At 45.6% G+C, this 21,203-nt stretch overlaps 1 protein-coding gene across 1 annotated transcript; it reads left to right on the top strand.

Moving 5' to 3' along the window:
- Positions 1 to 14,219: 14,219 nt before the first annotated feature.
- LOC115313986 (plasma kallikrein-like) lies at positions 14,220 to 20,886 on the top strand. The gene is made up of 5 exons (XM_029972994.3): positions 14,220 to 14,305; positions 15,037 to 15,178; positions 16,241 to 16,355; positions 19,650 to 19,789; positions 20,640 to 20,886. The coding sequence occupies exons 1-5, from the start codon at positions 14,220 to 14,222 to the stop codon at positions 20,832 to 20,834; spliced, it is 678 nt and encodes a 225-aa protein (XP_029828854.3). The 3' UTR covers positions 20,835 to 20,886.
- Positions 20,887 to 21,203: the final 317 nt, after the last annotated feature.

The following is a 21,203-nucleotide window of genomic DNA, read 5'->3' as shown; positions in this document are numbered from 1 at the left end:
AATGCTAAATTCGACACCCATTGAAGTTGTTTCTAGTTTTAAAGTACTAGGGGTTGTTTTTCAAGAAACTTTGTCGTGGGATACACATATTGATTCCGTAGTCGCTAAGCTGTCCGAAATAGTCGGACTTGTTTATCGTAATCGGCACATTCTGCCATGAAATATTGATTTTAATTTATAATAGTTTGTTTTCATCTAGGCTTAACTTCTGCCACTTAGTCTGGGCATCCACAACTCTAGCAAATCTACATAAAATACATGTCTTACAAAAACGGTTCCTAAGAGTTGTTGAAAATATTCCTTCTTACTTTCACACGCATGAGTTGTTCGTAAAATATAATGTATTGCCAATTCATAAAATGTACGATTATCGGCTTTCTAAAACTTTTAAACAAGAGGTAAAAACTAAATCATCGTTTTTAAAAGGACTAGCTAACTTACAAAGCAATACTACCGCCTACACTACGCGCCATGGTGAGCCTTGGAATGTTAGCACTTACAGAACAATCTACGGGCAAGATACGTTGAAAAACAGACTGCCAAAGTTACTAAATAGATTAGCTGCCGGAAATGTCGAGCTTTTAGATATTACGTTTAAAGCATTGCGTCGTTATTTCAGCCCCCAGTCGACTTTCCTTATGTGAAAAATGTTGTGTAATATTATTAAACGTGAAACTAGTTGTGCATGTAAGTAATCTTTTTATTTTTTAATTTTTTTTTTCTTGATAGTGCCTTTCAAGATATCCTACAATTGCGTGGTTGTTACGTAATTTGAGTGTGTCCATTGTTGCTTCTCTTTATTCTGTTTATCTTGCTTTTTCTGTTAATGCTGTAATCTGTATGGTATGTTGATAATTTTCTTTTTATAGTGCTGCAAATGCCAATGTGGGGGCCTGTGGCTTTGTCAAGCTGGTCTTGTGACCGCTTTTTCCACAAGCCTCCAATAATAATAATAATTGGGTTGTGTGTGTGTTTATACAGCCGAGAACTTGGTCTGCCTCAGAGGGGCGACGAGTCTCCCAGCTGTAGATGAGAAATTTAGCCAGTGCGGTACAGCCGCTAGCCTGGGGTCTTTAACGTGCGTCACGCAGTAGTGATACACGACCGCACGCCGGTACGATGCTCATCCAGATCGAAACGGGCAGGGGTGGGGCCACAAGCCTCCAGTTACTCCAGTATCATGTACTCTGTATTTGATGCAAATAAAATATCAACAACAACAACAACAACAAATATTGAACAAAAACAACCCGAACTGCGTCAAGATTAACGGCGATACAAGGAGCCGATAGATGACTAAACGAAATGATTCCGGAATCTGTCGACATGGCGACAGGGACGAAGACAAGAGCGCGTTGCGAAGAAACCTCCTAGGTTCATATATCCTCGTTCACCTTTCGTGTTGCCAAACGACTTGCGTTCAGCAAGTATACTTTTCTATGGAATACATCCTACTTCCCAAAAACCCCAAATGAATTTGCCGCCGGCAGCTTTTGCGTAGTTGGAACGGCAGGACGCCTCGGGGCTTTCCTCTTTGAATTGGGAGGACTGGTTACCGGCGATCTGTCCTCATGGGCACCAATGGAGACAGCCGCCTCTACTGCCTCCGCGAACGAAGTATCTCGGTGCTTCGGCGATAGCCCTCTCCCTCGGTGCAGCGCGAAAGCGCGACAACGTGGAAGCGCAATGTGTATGCGTTGTCTTGGACGTTGAGTGTCCTCACCGCGAGGGGCGGATTAGGCGCTGTAGGCCCGTTGTTTAATGCAAATGAGCAGAGTAAATGGTATTCTTCTTTAGTCGCTGAGAACTTAAAAAACTCGGGGCGGGGCCTATGCGGAGTGCAAGTTCGTCTGATTCTTGCGCAGGGGTAGCAGTGACGTCATACCGTCGAGCTATGATCGGCTCTGATGGCACGATAGTGGGTAGACCTCAAGGTTAGATGCCTTGAGGCCTACCCACTATCCTTCCAATCGGAGCGAATCGAACCTCGGTGTCCTGATGTCACCGCAACCCCTGCGCAAGTAGCAGACGAACTTGCTCTCCGCATTGTGATCAAATTTTTTGCGTCGTAATTTGTTGTTTTGCATTCTTATCGGTTTATGCCGCGATCTCATTGGCTGTGGAACGATAATAAGATGCTCGGATCTCACCATATCCTGCGTTCCTTAGGCTGTCGGTGACAATAGAAAAGTATTTGCAGCAAGTCAAAACATCTCTTTCTCTCCGTCTCTCTCCTTTTTTTCGTGTCTCTTTCTGTAGTTTTTAGCTCTACTAAAGCCACAGTGTCCGGGACGCCTGTCCGACTGGTGTGGTTAGCGTCCTACTCCGCTCATGCGTCGAGAGTGGTTTCGTATAGTGGCAATAAGTAACGTCACAAAAACCGGAGTGCCATGTTGCCGGATGTCGTGATCCTGGTGGTTGGTCGTAGAAGTTCAGGCCAAAGGCGCGAGCAACCGCTAGTGTCGCTGTCGTCGCGGCGTCCCAACAGCTGGCTGCCGAAGCGTCCGTGAACTGTCAAGCCGGAGACCGACCTGCAGCAGAACACGCGTCTGCCACACCCAGCACCTCTGTTGGGACGCCGCCAGGATCGCGACCGGCGTCAGCATGACACTTTTATGACGTCATCAGGCAGAAATCGAGGGACCATTCTTTTGGACGCGGTAAACACGCCGGTGGGAGAGGCGTTCCAGGCATCATACTAAGGCGGCGGCTGTGAAAGGCTCCAGATTCTATAAGCGTGGTGTTTGTCTTATCTTTTTTTACAGGTTCAGAGACCTATGAGGTTCAACGAGATGGTAAAGCCCATCTGCTTACCTCTAAACCCCGTCGATCTTTACCAGAAAAACGTGCGGATAGCAGGGTGGGGAAGACTAAACGTCAGTAAGAAATTTTCCTCCTTTGATAGTATCAAAATTCGTTATCGTACCAAACTTTTTTGTTGTCTTCATCAAATTGTTTTACAAATAATCCTTCAAAGTTGACGTTTGACCATTGCACTACCTTCCCTCAGGCCTGCCTACGACGAAGCTGTACTACACTAGCATCACAGTGCTGCCTTCCAACCTATGCATGCGAAAGTATGCGGGCAATGACTTCAACAAGAAGTTCATGTTCTGCGCATACGGAGGGCATACAGATGCCTGTTCGGTGAGTGTATCTTTCGGTTCCGCACCGCCGTGGCATTTTGGGGCCGAGTCATACGAGGTCAACACTGAGCTTACCTTTTTCGCATTCTGGGGCCTAAAACGCGGCTTGTGCTGGTGGTTTTATTCTTTATTTTATTCTTAATTCGTCACGGTCCTGCAGCGCCATCAGGCATTATCGCGGGCGGCGAGTAAACTTGAGAAAGCCGCACATACGAGAGATGGACGAGCGCTTTCATAGCTTTTTTCCTTTTAAATTTCGGTTTAAAACTCTAAGCGCTCTGCAGGCCTTCTTAACAACATCGACAATGTGTGCATTCCAAGTGCAGTCTGCTGATAGTGTAACGCCTAGATATTTAAATAATTGCTCTATTGGTACGGTTTCATTATTCAGCTGATAACAGTTTCAATTCTTGTCTTGCTTTTACGGGTAAAACTAATATGGACACTTTTTTTTTACGTTTAACTCAACTTTTTCACTTTTTACGCCATTGTTCTATTCGGTTCATGTCACCCGGCAGTAGTCTGAAACTCTCCTCGTCTGTTAAGCTTGTGTAAACTACATAATCATCCGCGAACAATCGCACCGGTAAATTTACACCGTAATTAATGTCATTAACAAAGACTGAAAATAACAAGGGTTCCAAAACAGAGCCTTGTGGTACACGGGATGTTCCCTCAAGATAATTTGGAGTTTTACCATTTACAACAAAACATTAAAAACGTGACGATAGATGCTCTTGTATCCACTTTAAAATAGCCGTGTCGAAGTTTAGGCACGCTAATTTGTGTAATATTAATGGGTGTGATACCGTATCGAACGCTTTCCTTTTTAAAACCTAAGAAAACACGATCTATCTGTCCGGCTTTGTCAACACCTGTGACCATATCATAATATAGTTCTGTCAGTTGTGTAATACATGAAAGCTCTTTCCAAAACCCGTGCTCTGATTACAAAAAAAAATTTTTGATAATTGAGATGCTTTATGATGTGACAATGTAAAACATATTCCAGTAATTTACAACATGCAGACGTTAATGAAATCGGTCTGTAATTAGTAAAATGTTTTTTGGCCCCTTTCTTGTGCACCGGAATCATGTGTGCCACTTTCCAACTGACTGGCAAAAGGCCACCGTTCAGCGATTTGTTATATATTATAAAAAGGTATGGCGCGATCGCATCTGCACGTTCTAAAATTCTCGGTTTCAACGCACCTCCTGCAGCAAGTTCAACTGGTGGCAGTGCACTGAATGAACGTACCCTGGCATCTATCATAAGCTGTGTTATGAGAAGGCACGAAAACTGATAGAAAGTATTCATTGAAGGCTTCAGCTTTTTGCCGGTCGTCGGTAATTATTTCATCATTAACCATCCCATATCCTGTTCCGATGGGATCATTCCTGCGGCGCCTCATTTAATTCCAGAATTGTTTACTAATCGCCCTTTATCCATCCTCCAGCCGTTGCAGAAAACTTTTTTGGGGCTTCCTTTACCTTTATTTTACACAATGACGTCAGTTCTTTTAGCTTATTCAGATCTTGCTTCGAGTTCTTTTTTTATACTCTGCAGACAGATTCTTGCGCTTGCGCTTATCGCGACCTCACAGCTTGTCCCTCGATATCCGCCTGATGACCGTCACAGAAGTGTCACACAGAAGTCCGCGACTCTGGCGGTGTCAGAGAAGACGTGGCGCAGACTCCCTGTTCTGCTGCGGGTCGCTCTCCAGGGGCCCTTGGCGAAGAGGTCCGCGAGAAATCTGGCGGCCGTGATTGGCCAACGCCGCACTTGACCTTGGCGAAGACCAATCATAATCGCCAGATTTCTTGCCAACCTTATCGCCGAGTGTCCAGATTAGGGGCCCCTGCTCGACAGTCCACGGGAGCTCCATCAGCCAGGAGTTGAGGCGCCGCGAGGACAGCGACACCTCGCGTTCACTCGTATACATTTCTTCGCGGCTTGTAGCTTCAACCGCCAGGATGGCGACATCCGACAACGTGACGCGTCATCTTCTGAGACGTTATTGTTGACACTTTGGGACCGACGTTTGATGGATGGGCGGGACAGGACGCTAATCACGTCAGTCGAAGACGCGTTCCTGCCACCGTATAGTTAGCATGCATGGCATAGAGACCTCATATATTGCTGAGTATTGGGCAAATTAATGTCTCTTTTCAATATTCCTCTCTGTATTTTCTCTGTCTTTCGTTCGTTTATTTTTATATGTCCTCTCCTTATATATATATATAAACATTTATATATATCTCGTCTCTTATCACTTTAATTCACTCACTCTATCTCTCGCACTCTCGCCTTCATTCGCAGCAGGTTTTGGTTCCAGTGGTTTCTGCTAGTTTTCGCATCTTGGATGCGCTGTCACGTTAAGAGCGGTCCAAACAGGACACGACTTCTGTAATCACAGCACTTTCTGTTCGGGAAGTGGAGGTTTCCTTCTATATCCAGTCTGTTTTGAAGTTCGTTTTTATTTTTTTACCTGTAGGAAAGTTATTTTTTCCTTTCGACCTTGGACAGAGGCTTGGAGCATGCTCATTACGTGGGTCCGAACAATCACTAACACGCTCTGTTGGCTGTTTTCAGTCTCCAACCTCCCAAAATCAGAAAAGGGCAAAACACTTTTCTGGCAGAAAGAATAAAACTGCAAAGCTGGGGCACACTGCTCATACAGCATGCAAGAAACAGTCTGCAAACACGAGTCATCCCCAAAGTTCAAAGTTTGTTATTGAACTCTTTACCATGCGGCATTCGAAACACAATGTCGCGGTGGCTCGCGTTCGAATCTGTATGCAGATTGTCTTTTGTATGATATATAAGGAGTGTTACCCCGGCTTAAAGGGGTCCTTCAAAGCGTTTCTGGCTATTTCTTAATTTGCATCGCGTTCGCTCAAACTGATGAGTGGGACTCTAGCAAGACATTAAACATAGAATAAAGCTAAAATCTGATGTATTTTGAACATAATATCCGAAAGAAGTTAAGAATGTTTAGCACATTTTTTTATTGTTGATGGCGTCCTTGGTATGAATCAATACAGAACCGAAACGACAAGAGCGTGCAAAAAACCATGCGGGATGTTCCTAATTGTTGGAATTAACATACAGTTATGATCCTGTGAACACCCCACGTATTTACGGGTGTTCTAACCTAAGAATCACACGCTTGAAAAGATCAAAATGGGCCACGTGCACCTATCCAGCCAGTCCTACCCCTAGAATTCTATGTCGTCCTTATCCGACGCTCTAGACCAATGTCGTCACTGAACGCTCGTGTTTTACACTGAAAGGCACGCCTTTCGAAGCAGCATTTGGTTTTCTTCGTCCCTTTGCGGACACACGATAGCGTGAAGGGAAGGAGGAAAGCCATGTTGTTTGCGTGATAAATGTTTTCAATGGAAACGTGCGCGCGCGCAGCAACCTTCACCTTCTAAAAAAAAAAACATTTCAAAGATTTTTTTTTTTTTTTGCCACGGCATTTGTTGTGTTTTGTTTGCACAGCTTAATGCCCGTGTCCCACTAGAGCGACATACAGAAACAAAGACAACGACAAGCCTCAAACCAGAGTTTTTCGCGATTTGAGAGGCTTTGTAGAATAAAGGAGGCTATGCTCAAACACGAGCATCAAGCACGCGAGGGTATCTTCGGCAGGCTTGCAATCGCCCGTGTTAACTTCACAAACACCCAACGACTAAACGCCTGCCAAAGGTACCATCGCGAGCAAGCTGCATGGGTTTGAGGTTTGTCGCCGTCTTTTTTCTCTGTCTGTTGCTCTAGCGGGACACGGGCACAACAGCGAGGTACTGTTGCATTCATTTCACTGCGTCCTCTTCCAGGGGGACTCAGGGGCACCAGTGCTATCCCAAGCTGAAGACGGTCGCTTCTTCATCGTGGGCATCATCTCCTACGGCGTCGGCTGTGCCGTGGACGGCCGTCCGGCCGTTTACGCCAGGGTCAGCACGTACACCCCCTGGATTCTGAGAAACATCGGGAAAGCACAGAAATACACAAGACTGTCCCTAGAGTGAATAAAGTCAACAACGGGGAAGCTGTATATGCGCCAGCGAGCCGTTCACGAACAAACTCGCGCTTGGCCACACCAGGTGTGGGCACCGAGCGCAGAAACCAGACAAGTGAGGAGAAGCTTTTGCGCATGCGCCGTGCGACAGCAGCGCCAAGGCTACGGTGTAACGTCAGAGCCGCGCCTTGGTACAGTTCGCATTGTGTGTAACCATGCGCGCTTACTCGAAAGTGTATAGACCTTCGCAAAAATCGTCTTCTGCGCGCTGCCATCTTTGTCTGCTGCGCTGTGGAAAAACTTCTGAGCATGCGCTGTTGCTCTGCTGTGTGGTATATGAAACGCTGCGCAAGCGTACACAACTCAGTGACTTAAAATTTTTCGCCCAAGCGATAAGCGATGGAAAGGCCCACTGATTCTCTATGTCTATTCGCTGGATCGTGTTTGACCAGCTCCGCCTACGGACGGGAATGCGGCCACGTTCGGCCATCTTTTTGGTAGAGTTATATCATCTCTAGCGATCATAGTAATATGGCGGACAGCGCAATGGCGGCAGGCTGCCATAAAATAGCCGTGGATCTAGTACACTGTACCGTGGGTGATATTTCGAGCTTGATTGAAGTTTTTCGACGAAGCAGATTCTTGAAACCCGGCGTGAACGGTAGCCTCATCTTTGTGGACCCGGCGAAAGTTCTACGAAAGCGCGGCACCGGGGAAAAACAGCGCAGCTCGCATCGAAAGCGGACTCCGTACCGGTATGGTGCCTGGAACGCGACTTCGACTGGTGTGTTTACCGCGTCCAAAAAAGTGGTCCCTCGATTTCCGCCTGATGACGTCATAGAAGTGTCATGCTGTCGCCGGTCGCGATCCTGGCGGCGTCCCAACAGCTGTGGTGCATGTGATAGACGCCTGTCCTACTGCAGGTCGCTCTCTACTGTGACAGTCCACGGAAGCTACAGCAGCCGGAAGTTGGGACGCCTAGGACGCCGTGACGATAGCGACACTCGTGTTCGCTCGTGCTTTTCGCCAGCATTTCTACGGCCATCCGCCAGGATCGCGACAGGCAACAACATGACATTCCGGCTTCTGTGACGTCATTTTTTGCCCCTTCGGGACCACTTTTATTGTATGGGCGGGATAGCACGCTAACCACACCAGTCGGAGACGCGATCCAGGCACCAAAGTACCGGCGTCTGCTTTCGATGTTTCTTTCGATGCGACTTTCGATACGTGCTGTGCCGCTTTTCCCCGGTGCTGCGATTTCGTGAAACTTTCTCCGGGTCCTCGAAGATCGGGCTACCGTTCACGCCGAGTTTCAAAAATATGTTTCGTCAAACAATTTCAATCAAGCACGAAATATCACCCATTCAATTTTGATGGCAGCGGGTCACCACAACTGCTACAACGCCATCTTCCATGCATGGATGGATGATAGTGGCTGCAGCAGTTGCACCTTGGCTAGAGGTAATATAACTCTACCAAAAAGATGGCCGCCAGTGGCCGCATTCGTGGAGCGGGTAAACGCGATCCAGCAATTGTCATGGAGATCAGTGGAAAGGCCCTATAACACCGCACGTGTGCACAGAACCAAAGAGCGAAACATCTTGGCGTGACGGCATAAACACGCGCGCTGTTGCGAATGTCTGCTTTCCAGCCATACTATTTTCCGATCCGGGTCGATTCCAGCAGAAGTATTCGCGACTCCAGTGACCTTGATGGCCACTATCCGGCAAATATGGCGGTCTAAGACAGGTCGTGCCGTGACATGTGCCAGCTCAACGCACAACTCTCGGGTTTCAGCAGGCAAGCATTGGACTCAAAATGGTTTGCCACTATCTTTATTTGTAATGTTTAATACCTCCGGGGGTCTGCTGGCGTAAGCGAGCTTCCGGAGGTTCGACCCTCTTCTGCGGTGCTGACGAGCGTTGATAAACGCACAATGTCTGCTTTACGAGGTATAGGCTGCGTTCAGAGCGGCCTGGGAAACACGCTGACACGACAGTAACAGCAGGGTCACCGGGACAACTGTTCTACTGCGCCACCTGCCGACAACATGCAGTCACGGAAGTCATAGGGGACGAGCAAAAATCGCTAAGGGACCTGTTCCGTTCAGCTCAGTGTTTTTCTTCCGCTAGGTGTTGCTGGCTAGCTGGCGCCTATCACCGCCCGATTCTAAGGGTTTAACCTCATTTATCCGTCCATCCATCCACTTATTGGGAATAGTTCCTAACAACGTGTGAAAAACGCAGGGCACGGCATATTATGTTCACGCCTCTTGCTTTGCGACGAGTCCTTCGTCTTTGTTATCGGTTAACTCCAAAATCTTAATGGCGGAAAGCAGGAATAATACGCTCTGCACTTGCCACACCCTGCTTTTTTCGAGCTGTGATTGAATATAGACAAGAACTTCAACGTATTCAGCGATTCCCTCAACATTCAACCTTCAAGTATTTCTGCCGGCCGAAGCAGTTGAATTTTTTAATAACAATGCTTATAACCCAATGCTTTGTTGGCAATTTGGCAAGGCTTGGGTAAAATTGTCTGGGCCTTCCCAAAGACACTTTTGTTGGTCACAGGTGGGGGGTGCCATAGAACGTCATAAACGCTATTGCAAGGTGTTGGCGTCATGTCTGCGAGAGGAGCTAGTATTCCCTTCTCAGACCCAGTAGCGAAGAAAATCTCGTTTATCTGGCAAGGTTTTACAGATTTCTGAAGATTCCGACAGCCCAAAGCAACCACAGCTGGGAGTCTTGCAGCTAAGCAAAGGTATGTCCTCTTCGCCATCTTGTGTTACTCATTACAAGCCATGACCGTCTCTCTCGAGTCTCAATAAGAGATGACCCTAGTGTGTTTTGTTATGAGGTGGACCTGTTCTAGCGGGTTAAGCTGCGCCTATTGAGCAAATTCTATCAGTATAAATGGCTCTTGGTGAAGTTAGAGCTATTAGTGGAGCTACGCTTCTAAGTAATGACACTCCAGCCATTTTGGTGCTCAAAATCATGGTTGTCAGTAGCCTGAAGCCTTATTCTAAATTGCGTGAAATGCTCTTCCGCTCACCAAAAAATTTGAAACAGTGCGCGACACAGCAGAACAATATCACCTGAGCTTCCACACCCCATATCTAAAACTCAGGAAGTCGCATTTTCAAAAGGCAACTATCGCGACTGCCATAGCTGTGCAATAAGCAATAATGTGGCGGTACCCACAAGATCATCGGGAAGGCAGTACTTTCTCTAGGCGTGGCTTATATTGTTGCTCTAGTTGAAATTATTTGCTGATTTAGAAAGCAAGGTATGAGATATTTCACACTCTTGCACGTCGCCTAGATTGTGGTCGAATGCCACCAGGGGGAGGGGGGGAGGGAGGGAGGGGGAAGGGGGGGGGGGGGGACATGACACCAACCTTGCAAACACGCTTCTAAACAGATTCTGACACTGAAGACAACTGCGTCCCTAGCAACTGAAACGGCAGTTACACTGATTCATCGGATAACATCAAGAAAACACGTGACGACCACGTCATTTCTAAAAACAATCATGTGACATAATCACGGAAAACTCATTACTGCATGCTTGCTGAATTAAGCAGTCACGAATGACACGTGGCTTCAACGTCAACAGTCACGTGATTGGGTGCTATCGTTCTTCTCGCGTTTCTTCAGCGAAGCCAGAACGTATTCCTAAACCCGTGCTTACAATTACAGATACATGATTCGATTCCCGCCAACAATGCGTATATGAGCAATTAAATGCGATTGCTCAAAAATGGCCACGAGATAAAAGCGGCAGCTGGGACTCTAAATCCTTCTGTATCGTCGTCCAACTTGCTCGTAAATACTTCTAGTGAATAAGCCATATATATTTTCTGAAAGCAGAAGAGCGCTGTAAACGACGATACGTTGGTCTGACAATTAAAAGAAATCATGCTCCCTGGAGAGTTTTTATTTATTTTTCTTTGGCAAAACTAATCGAGGACATCTAGAGGAATCGTAGACAGTCATAATTTCTGCGCGCCTATTTTGTTAATCGCTACATTGTACCTCGCCATTCTTCATTCCTGGTCCCTTTTAAACACCTTTCAAATCTATTGTCATTGTTTTGTTTTTGTTCATGGACAGTTTTGGGCAGTAAATCATGCAAGCCGTTGTCCTTTACCTGCTCGCAGTTCTCAGTGCTCAGGTGAGATACTCATCCTTGAGAGCGTGCTAACTTACCAAGTTAACACATATATTTCTGACCAATTGTTCCCGCTCAACAGGTAGCCACGAAAAAACAAGTAATAAATGATGATGGTGAGTGGAAACATTGCCTTTTTCGTTCTTCTTACCAGCTCCGGATGCCTAGTCACTGCAGTTTGTTTCTTCGTTTCTATTTTGAAGACTCAATTGCACCCTCCGGGTAATTGGAACCCAATCCTCTACACTTGCTCAAGAAAAGTAATATATTACAATGACTCTTGGTTAAAAGTATTCAATTAGAGTATTTAATTACCTGAGAACAAAAGTAACCGGCCGTTACCTGAAAAAGTACTCGTTAGTTTTCGATTACTTCAAAATTTCACAACGTTAGCTTTTTCTGCTGGTTTGAAAACTGGTCTTTTATACTGTCCATAATTCGATTAGTAGAAAAACTGAATCACAAACGACTTATTTTCTTAATCCACCAATTTTAACGAACCTTCCTCTTGTCGGAGAGTTTGATCTAGGACGACCTGCTAGGAAACTTGTAGAAAGAAAGGGCGCCATTAAAAAAAGGGGAGGGGAAAATAATAACGTTTACGATTAGTTTAAGTGCCTCCAAAAGTGATCAGAATTTTCTTGCGATTACTTCCTACTAAATGTATTCAAATGATGACAAAATTTATACCAAAGGGTACTCGATTACGAGTAATTTGAATTATTGTAATGAGTTTCGTACAAATCTGCCTGTTGAACGAATTAAAGTTTAAATTAATAGTAAACTTTTGTTGCATATCTGCTAAGAAACTTATATTGTCCAAATGGCAGCTCAAGAAACGCAGGACAAGGTTTATTATGGTCGCGATTCTGCTTCGTTATTAACTTCATGAAATTCTCATCAGCTGATGAAGCACTCTTTCATTGGTTCCGGAGAGATAATAAAATTCAAAATGAGCTTGGGACTCGCCACGCCCAAGATTTTTTTTTAAGTTATCGGTGATTATAACTTACAGCAAAGGTGCGCCTGACGTATTTACTTGTGGAAAATATAGAGAAAAAAAATACCCTTAATCAAAAATCCGCTCCATTCTGTGTAAGAAACGCCTTCCTCTCTTATGATGTCACTTGCGTTTCTCTTACCACCGTCAAGATTGTGGACATGCTCCTGACAGTCCAAGAATCGTAAATGGCACGTTGGCTAAAAAAGCCATGTTTCCCTGGACGGTAAGTGGAGGTTCACTTCGATTCCAAGTTCTAAAACTCTATTGCACCCTAAATCAGTGTGAACAAGGGCTAATAGACTATCGGAAACACCCTGTAACACCCTAGCCCTATGGTGTCCGTCCAAGGCTAAGGTGTCACACGGTGTTATACACTAAAAAAAAATTCGTTCTAGAAAGTTTATTTGACGCCCCGAGAGCACTTTCACCTCGTAAAGAACGGTTTTGCCGCAAGCATTATCGCCCCTGGCGCACTAGAAATGCAACTGGGCGATGAAAAAAAAAAAACTACCTCACATTAAAAACTTAGTTGAAAACAACACAGGTTTTTCACGAAGAACCCTTATAGGGGGTGTTTAAAAGAACTTTTTAGGGTGCCATATATGGACAAGCTGAATAACCCCAGGAGTTCTTTTTCGACCAGACTTTTTAAAGTGCAGGTATTTTTGTACTAGGAACACCATTCGACTCCTGGTGAACATCAACCATCTTACAAGACTTATACGGATATATTTATACAAGCAACAACTTTACGAAACCACAAGCACAACGTACAGTTTTATTATACATAGAAATGGCCAATATAGACGCAGTGCATCACGAACGAGAGAGGGATAATGACCTTATTAACTGCTCCATTGCCTTGTACACTTCACAATCGAGAGACACTAACTGGCGGGTGACCGCTTTCATAACTACGAAGACTACAAGAATGTTGATTAGTTACAGTCAGTAAATCACGCAAAACAAAATATATCTAACTCCAAAAATATATCTCCATGTAAATATTATTGGTACATACAAAAACGAATCGACATATTCGCTAAAACAACCTCGATTAAAGCTTATTTCTGAAGCGTGAAGATCTTTCAAAAATGGTGTTCACGTCACTTAACCGTGGTACACATTTCACACCATTTTCATACCCTTCAACTGATGAAGGGCTTCCCACGCAACAGCTCCCTTACGATTAAAATGGGTGCGTCGCTCAACATAAGTGTACTGAAAGGATGTAGCCGTAGGTTTATAAGTCTCTGGGACGTGCCGTTTAGACCCATAAAGGTGTAACTTTTTTTTTTTTCAGTGTGGCACTAGTTGTTATTAAACAAAGGTTCAGTTTGCGAAAGACAAACATTTTTAGACACCTCTATCAGGACTCACTAAGTAGGCTGTGCTTCAGAGTAAGGACACTTTACAGTTTTGGTGCCTTCATCCTCCATCCAAAATCGTAAAAAGCGTTTGTTTGTTTGTTTGTTTCATTCCATACAAATAGTAAAACTGTCCACGAGCGAGCAGAATGATATCGCATCACGTAACTGGCGTCGTATCCGAAGCACAGAAAGTCGCCTTTTGTAATCGTATACCTGCCGCCAGCATACTGAGCCCGCTCTGCGCTAGGAACCAAAAATGGCGACTGCACTGAGCGCCAAAATGGCGGAGCCCAGAAGACAGTCGAGGAAAAAAGTTCCGATACTCTAAGCGCAATGTACCTGGTGACTTTATCTTTCCGGGTGTGTGGCTTCTGCAGCGCGTGCACGGGAACCAGATTTGCATGAGGCGAAGTGCCGACAGCAGTGTGACGTCAATAGATGAGTTGGTCTATACCTGTCTCGCTTATCTTCTTCTCCAACGATCCACCTAGGTGTCTTTGGAAATGAACTTCAACGGCGCAACGGTGTCTTGTGCGGGAGCCATTATCACCAAGTATACCGTGCTCACAGCTGCGCACTGCACATTTCTGTAAGTTAACCTCTTCGCAAATTTCGTAAGTGTGGAGTGTAAGAAATCTAGGGCGTATACGTTCCCGTAAAGTACTTGGAAGACGTTAACCGAGGCCCACTTTCAGCAAGACCAAATGTGCTATGCCTGAACGTAATCAATAAAGAAACTATGAAATGTTTCAGCTTCTTTTATTGCGTAGCTTTTATAAACACATTATTTTTCTCCTTGACCCTCTTTGTTTCCCACTCATTCACAAAACAAATGAAAAAAACTATAGCGAAAGAGAGAGAGAGGGAGAGAAAACACACGATAATTGTGGATAAATTGGCGGCATTAAAAATAGCGTTATACCGAGCATGATGGAGGTTGAACGCGAGAGAACATGTTTGCTTCATGCATATGTTTCCAAACATGTCTTTAGACAGTTTTTTTATGACCAATCTGACAGATCCGTGTACTAAAAAGAAACACTTCAGACTGTCTTCCGACTGTATTTTGTAGGATGTATTAGCCGTGTGAACGTGGCCCTAGACAGAATACGAGGGATTCCGAGATGAAATAATCACATACAGGAGAGAGGTCATTAGGTTTCCAATCACCAGAAAATGGAAGCCACTGCCGAAAAAAACAATAATGAAAGAATACCGATTTTTCGTAACGTTTTACGCACACACCAACTTGCTGTCCATGCTATCTCTATGCTCTCGGCCACCACGAGAAAAAAAAATTTATATTTTTTTTGTTTCCAGGGAAGGCGAATCAGTGAAAAAGATTGTTGCATATTATGGGAGCACTATTAAATACGGCGGAACGGGTGTAGTTGTCAGAAGGCTGCTGAGGCACCCTGAATTCAACAGGACCAACTACCACAACGACGTCTGCCTCCTAATGGTACGTCATGTTAATCGGCGTTTGTTTGTTTGTTTGTTTGTTTGTTTTCGAATGGCATTTGAGATCACGTTGAGCTTTCCCCCGTGATATCGCGCTAAACAGGACTCTTTCTCAGAACCTTTCAAGACATCATGCATTCGTGTTTGATTCAGTTTGGTTAATTATAAAAATCACTGAGAGCTTAAGAAACTTAACCAGCTTACGACATCTTCATATTCACGTGCATTTTCAGAGTGACGTCTTGTTTACGAGCGTTTCTAAGCTGGTTGTGACTACATTGTGTCGCGGTTCAGGTAGCACGCTATTTATTTTTTTTTCTTCTTTCTTGTGTGTTTCTTTATGTAATTTTTTTTTTCGTATGTCCCTCCCCTACTGTAATTCCCTCACCGGGATTGTAAAGTGTCTGAAATAAATTTATAAATCAATAAATAATCAAAATTTCATCAAACGTCAGTTGTGAGTATAGCGCTTGTCTTTTCTACGTCTTTCATTCATTCATTCATTCAATGTTTTATTTCCAAATCTCTTTTCAAAATACACAACAACTGCGTATTGTCCTTGTCCTTGCCGCGTCAGTGTCTATTATTCCATGGCTACTCGATAGATGGCGCCAGTGTGTTATCTCGCTGGAACACATCCCAACCGGTTGCAAAGGCTGGGTCACACACTTGCGACCGCTTACGACCGAGTGTGTTAAAACCTCTTGTCATATCTTACGACAAGAAAACACAGTAACGCCATCTACAGGGACGCTGTGGAACACTTGGCATTTCCGTGTATTTCTCATTCTTTTAGCGCAACATGCAGTTGTTTTTTTGTTTTCTTTAAAAGCTTGTAACAATGTTATAGAGGCCTATTTCTCGTAGACAGTGCGTACATTTCGTATCGCAAATACCGCAAAACCTTCGCTCCAGAGAAATCCAGTTCCAGGGCCACCTGATGCATGACACCAACATGTCAGCGTTCTTTTTCTCTCTTCGACAAGAGATCGCAGAAACTGGGTCAAGCGCAAGTGTGTAACCCTTAAACGCGTGCTAATCTCCTGCGTGGTGTCGTTCGCAGCTCAGGGATCCTATCGAGTACAGCGATGTGGCCCGCCCAATTTGCGTCTCGCTGTCCCCCGTGGACATCCATCAGAAGAATGTTCGTGTTTCGGGCTGGGGAAAAATGAAACCCGGTGAGCGGTCTTTTATTCGTGAGTTTCTGTTTTGTGGTTTGTGATAGTTGGTGTTACTAATCACACGAGACACCTGAATTCTTTTTTTTTTAATTTACTATGCAATGAAAAAAAATAGTAAAGAAATAATGTATACACGAACTCATCTCTGTTAAGTCATGGCGCGATGGTGGCGCGTCGGGCGCACTTCCGGTCTTGGGCTGTGGGGGGAAGCCGCCATTGGGCACGTGCATTCCTGTGTTACTTTGGAAGAAACCGGACGAAAACCTACCTTCTCGTCAAAACGCCGCGACTGGGGTTGTACCAAAAGAGTCGGGAAAGGTTTAAAGGTCAGTTTTCATGCGTTCTGCCTGCTCGGTTCGTTCGAGAACGTGAACATGGGCCGTGAAAAGGGAAAAACAGACGCCGTCGGACCACGATTGCCTGGGCGGGAGCACTTTGGATTGAATTCACGGATACTTCTGGTCGTCAGATTTATTTGTTTGGTTCCAACATGAACGCGGGAAAACCGTCAAGTTGCACGGACCACCTGCGGACTACGTTCAGTGCGTCATGACGTTCAAACGGCCGCCTCATTGTTCGAGCTGTCGTCTGCTCTCTCAAACGTTTCTGCTTGTCGTCTGCTCGTTCAAACGATAGCGGCACGTAGACCAAACGTTAACCCAGTAGCTGCGATAAGAAGTGCAGACCTCAAAATTAAGTTTGAAGGTTGCTTTGAGTAAGTAGGCTCGGTCTAAACAGAAGATATGAGCAAATGTTGATAATTGTTACCAGTGGCCATCACTGACTTGTTATGCCTGATTCTCTCGGTCCGATTCTGCTTGCGATTTTCAGTATCGGCGTCAACATCTCAGCTACGGTTCAGGCTTTTGCAGCCCGAGCGACCTCATGACTAAAAATAGCGAGCAGAACCTCACCATGTGAATCAGGCTTTAGCGTCCATTTTGCGGTGTTCACGCGGAATGAATCGCCGCATGTTACATTATTCACGTCGAGTTTTGCGGTGTAACGAGCTTTGTTAATTTGGCTGAAGATGCTCAAGTAGTCAGACATTGTTAGGAAGACGTAGAATCAACAATTCCAACACGAAAAAGAGCGCAAGGACTCACACCGACGCCGACAACATCCCATTCCAATGGTTTGTTCATGGGCGACAGCGAGCTTCTTGCCCACACCCCCATCGCGCAGGCGGGGCGTCGGTGGCGTTCGCTAGGGGCGCTCCGGTTTGTTTGTAAACATGAGTTGGTGTATACGTTATACATGTACAGTCATAAGTAAATAAGTTCGTTGTTAAAGGGACGGTACAACAACGTTCAGTTGAAATGTTTTTTTTTTTTTTTTTTTTTCACTTTACGCGAGCTTACTGGCACTATAGTGGGACTCAAGGATACTCGCACGCAACGCCACCGGCCAAGAAACTCCTTCGTGGCGGTGTAAGTTCTAGGACAAAAGCGAGCGTACTCATTGAGTCTCTCCTTCGCGAAACTTGATAACGTAACTGAGGGATCGCAGTATCCTCCACTGACGTTATCTGAATACAGCTCAGAGATTGAACCCGAGCATTGCGTGGTTCAATGCAAGCTCGAGAAGCATTCGGGTAGTGGCCCGTGTCCAATAGCTGCATTGATGACAATAGCCGAACCATAACAATGTGTGGAGCTCAACGCGTGTCCTGTACTTTGCCAACCCCAGCGCGTGGCTATGACAACATTGTCTGCATATATTCGGCTTCGGATCACGTGGCTGCTTGCTCTGGCTGCAAGCTGAGGAAGCGAAGGCTGCTCGTTTTTCTTTAATTTTTTCTGCAACTTGGGTCGCGTGTGGTGAAAAACGAACGGGTGTTTTGCAGGTCATTAACGTCAGAGATCCGTTCTAGGCGTTATTCGCGCAAAGCACATAAATCGTTGCATCGCCCTTTTAACGTCCTAATGGGTAGGGCTCACGATTTAGAATGTTTGGCTAGAGGTCCTTGTCGTTGACCTGTACGACCTTTGAAGGGTCCGAACAGTGTCGACGGTCAGGTGGTTAAATGGTCGGGTAATCGGCGGTTGGTATGGCTTGCCCGGGATTTCTTACTTGGCGGCTTTGTGTTGGCTCCCTTGCGGTTGAGTCGGCCTCGTACAGGCCGGCGCCTTGATAATTTGAGGAGAGGGGGTGACAGGTCGGGACCTCTCGAAGCCTGAGAACCCCGACGGGAGCAGGTCGCTGTGACCCCGGACCTTGGCAGTGATAGTGAATTTTGAGGCCGGTCGCCTCTCGGCGCCTGGACACTCCGATGGAAGCTATCGCTCTTCGTCCTAACCGGTCCGGGGAGGAGATCGAACAGTCACGCCTCCATACCGCGTTTCACTTTAAGCGTGAGAGCAGCAGAAGCTATAAGAGGGTACTCCGGACTTTCAGCGTCCCTGGCAAGCAAGTGCACTCGTGTAGTGCAAGCACTACTCAGGTCCACCTGCTCGCTCCTGTAGCATAGCGGTACGCTTCAGTTGTAGGCACAACAAACCGAATGTTCTTTTTCTTGATCAGAAACATCGAAATCGGCGATTCAAAAATCGCTCTTCGTGCGACCGAAGCACTGGTCAGAGCGAAGCGCTCGCGCTTAGACAGTGCTAGGCGAGGTTTACTTTATCCGTTAAGCTGTCGTAGTAAACAACGGGCATTAGGGACAACAAGCTCGATAAAGAGGCATTATAATTCGATCTCCTGTTCAATATTTTCAACTCCAATAAATCTCCCGCGCGCCGCCTCGTCTCACGCGCTCTTACTTTCTTGTATTGTCTTCTTTCTTCTCTCTCTCTTTCTTTATTCCCGGAATGACCATGACAGCATCTCATTATTGCTCTGCAACCAACATGGTTGCAACTAGAGCCACTGAATTAGCTACGCTTAGAGTATTGCAACCTCGTTGGAGTATTGGCACTCTGTTCCCAGAAATGGTTGTGGGCACCGCCATCTTGGTGCTTGTACAGAGCAGACGCAATTGCCGATTCTTATAATTCAAAAGTGCAACTTCCTCAGCTTTAAGTTCGGTGCCGCGAAATGTACAAACATTTCTAGAGGGCGGAAGAGCATTTCCTGTGATTTTAGATAAAGCTTCAGATTGCTCAACCATGATTTTAAGCCGCAAGATGGGTAAGTGTCGATACTCTGAAGCGTAGCTTATTTTGTGGCACTAGTTGCAACATCAGTCGACAACACCGAAGAACAAGTCACAGAGCAAGGAGCGTCATCATAATAGACCACGCACCATATTTCTTAAGCTGTAAGGGACAATGAAGTCATGTGTCTTTTCAGGGGGCGACTTTTCCACCAATCTTTACTACACAAGTCTCACTGTCATGCCGTCCAACATATGCATGACGAAGTTCGGAGACTACCAGTTCGACAAGGAACTCATGTTCTGCGCCTATGGAGGACACACAGACGCGTGCGAGGTAAGCTGCCTCCCCTTCTTTATCACTACAGCCCCCCCCCCCCCCCCCCCGACGAACGACCATCATGTTGAGTTGTAACTTGTAACGTAACCGGTACCCGCAAAAAAAAAAAAAAAAAAAAAAAAAAAACTTTGCAGGCGTTGTGCTTGTCTTCGAAGAAAACGTTTTCTTCAGACTCGTGTTTGTCGAATGCGTCATGTGTGCTGCAGGTGCCAGAGACGTGTTTGGTGTTTTCTTTTCCCATTTACGTTGTTATTTGGGCCGTTTCAGAAGATATCGTTTCGATAACTCCGATAACGAAACCGGATACTCTACTAGCGCACTTACACACAACTCGTAGCGTTATCGCGGGTACTGTTGACGGAGTTATCTGAACGATCCCCGAAAACTTCCTTTTCCAGTGAGTATTTTTTTTTGGCACAAACGCATAAAGCCACAGTCGCACCGCTGCTACATCATACAAAGGAAAGTCTGTACACACTGTCTCCGGTGTGTTTCTTCCTTGTAGAAATGTCCTTAAGCAAAACTTGGGACAAAGGACAAAAACAGAGAAAAAATAGGGACAATAAATGGGGACAATAAATGGGGAAATAGGGACAAAACCTGCGTGCAGGCATGTTCGAAGCAAGCGTGATCTGAACATGTTTGAAGCGTACAGATACCTCTCCAGTCGTGTCTGCAGCGAGCCCTCTATTTCGTACGATGCATAAGTAGTGTGGCTGCTTCTTTACGATCACCTACTCGAAGGTACCTGGAAATGTATTATTATAGGAGACACGAAGGCTGGCGACGTATGTTTCTTCAATTAGAGATAAAATTAACTGGATTTCTGTGACTCTCTTTCATCCAGGGAGACTCTGGAGCGCCGGTGGTGTCCTTAGCCGAGGACGGCCGTTTCCTTATCGTGGGCCTAGTTTCGTACGGCATCGAGTGTGCCATCAACGGTCGGCCGGCTGTCTACGCCAGGATCAGTGCTTTCGTGCCGTGGATCCTCGAGAACATTGGCAAAATTTCAGAATACACGCCATTGGGGTCGCTTGGTTGAATCGACTCTCGTCGTCCACACCATATACCTTTGACAACCAAAAACCCGAGCGTTGAATAACCATATCCCGTAAGAGACGAAGCACGAGCCTCGTTTTAACGATGCATTTTCCCGAATGCACAAGCCGAAGTTTGATGAGCACTGGACAAAACTATCTAGAACTCAGGAGCGCACATTACTGTGTAGGAAGCGCACTTCAACGTGCGCGATCTGTGCAAAAGTATGTTGAGAAGACGTATAGGAGGTCCCTCAGGCATATGCGTTCCTTCTCTCGCCACTAAACTAAAAACCAAGTGCTCGCATTTTCTAGATTTTTTTGTGTGCATGTGCGTGCATGTGTGTTCTTTTTTTTTTTTTTTTTTATTACGA

The sequence above is a fragment of the Ixodes scapularis genome, unplaced genomic scaffold, assembly GCF_016920785.2.
Source record: "Ixodes scapularis isolate PalLabHiFi unplaced genomic scaffold, ASM1692078v2 PGA_scaffold4__175_contigs__length_147842914, whole genome shotgun sequence".
Lineage (NCBI taxonomy): Eukaryota > Metazoa > Arthropoda > Arachnida > Ixodida > Ixodidae > Ixodes > Ixodes scapularis.
The sequence above is the reverse complement of the archived record's forward strand: the minus strand, read 5'-3'. Positions and strand labels throughout refer to the sequence as shown.

Excerpts from the sequence above, each read along its gene's own strand:
- LOC115313986 (XM_029972994.3), top strand. The coding sequence starts at position 14,220 with ATGAACTTCAACGGCGCAACGGTGTCTTGTGCGGGAGCCATTATCACC. Across the intron at positions 14,306-15,036 it reads GCTGCGCACTGCACATTTCT|GGAAGGCGAATCAGTGAAAA; the intron begins GTAAGTTAACCT and ends TTTTGTTTCCAG. Across the intron at positions 16,356-19,649 it reads CTGGGGAAAAATGAAACCCG|GGGGCGACTTTTCCACCAAT; the intron begins GTGAGCGGTCTT and ends GTGTCTTTTCAG.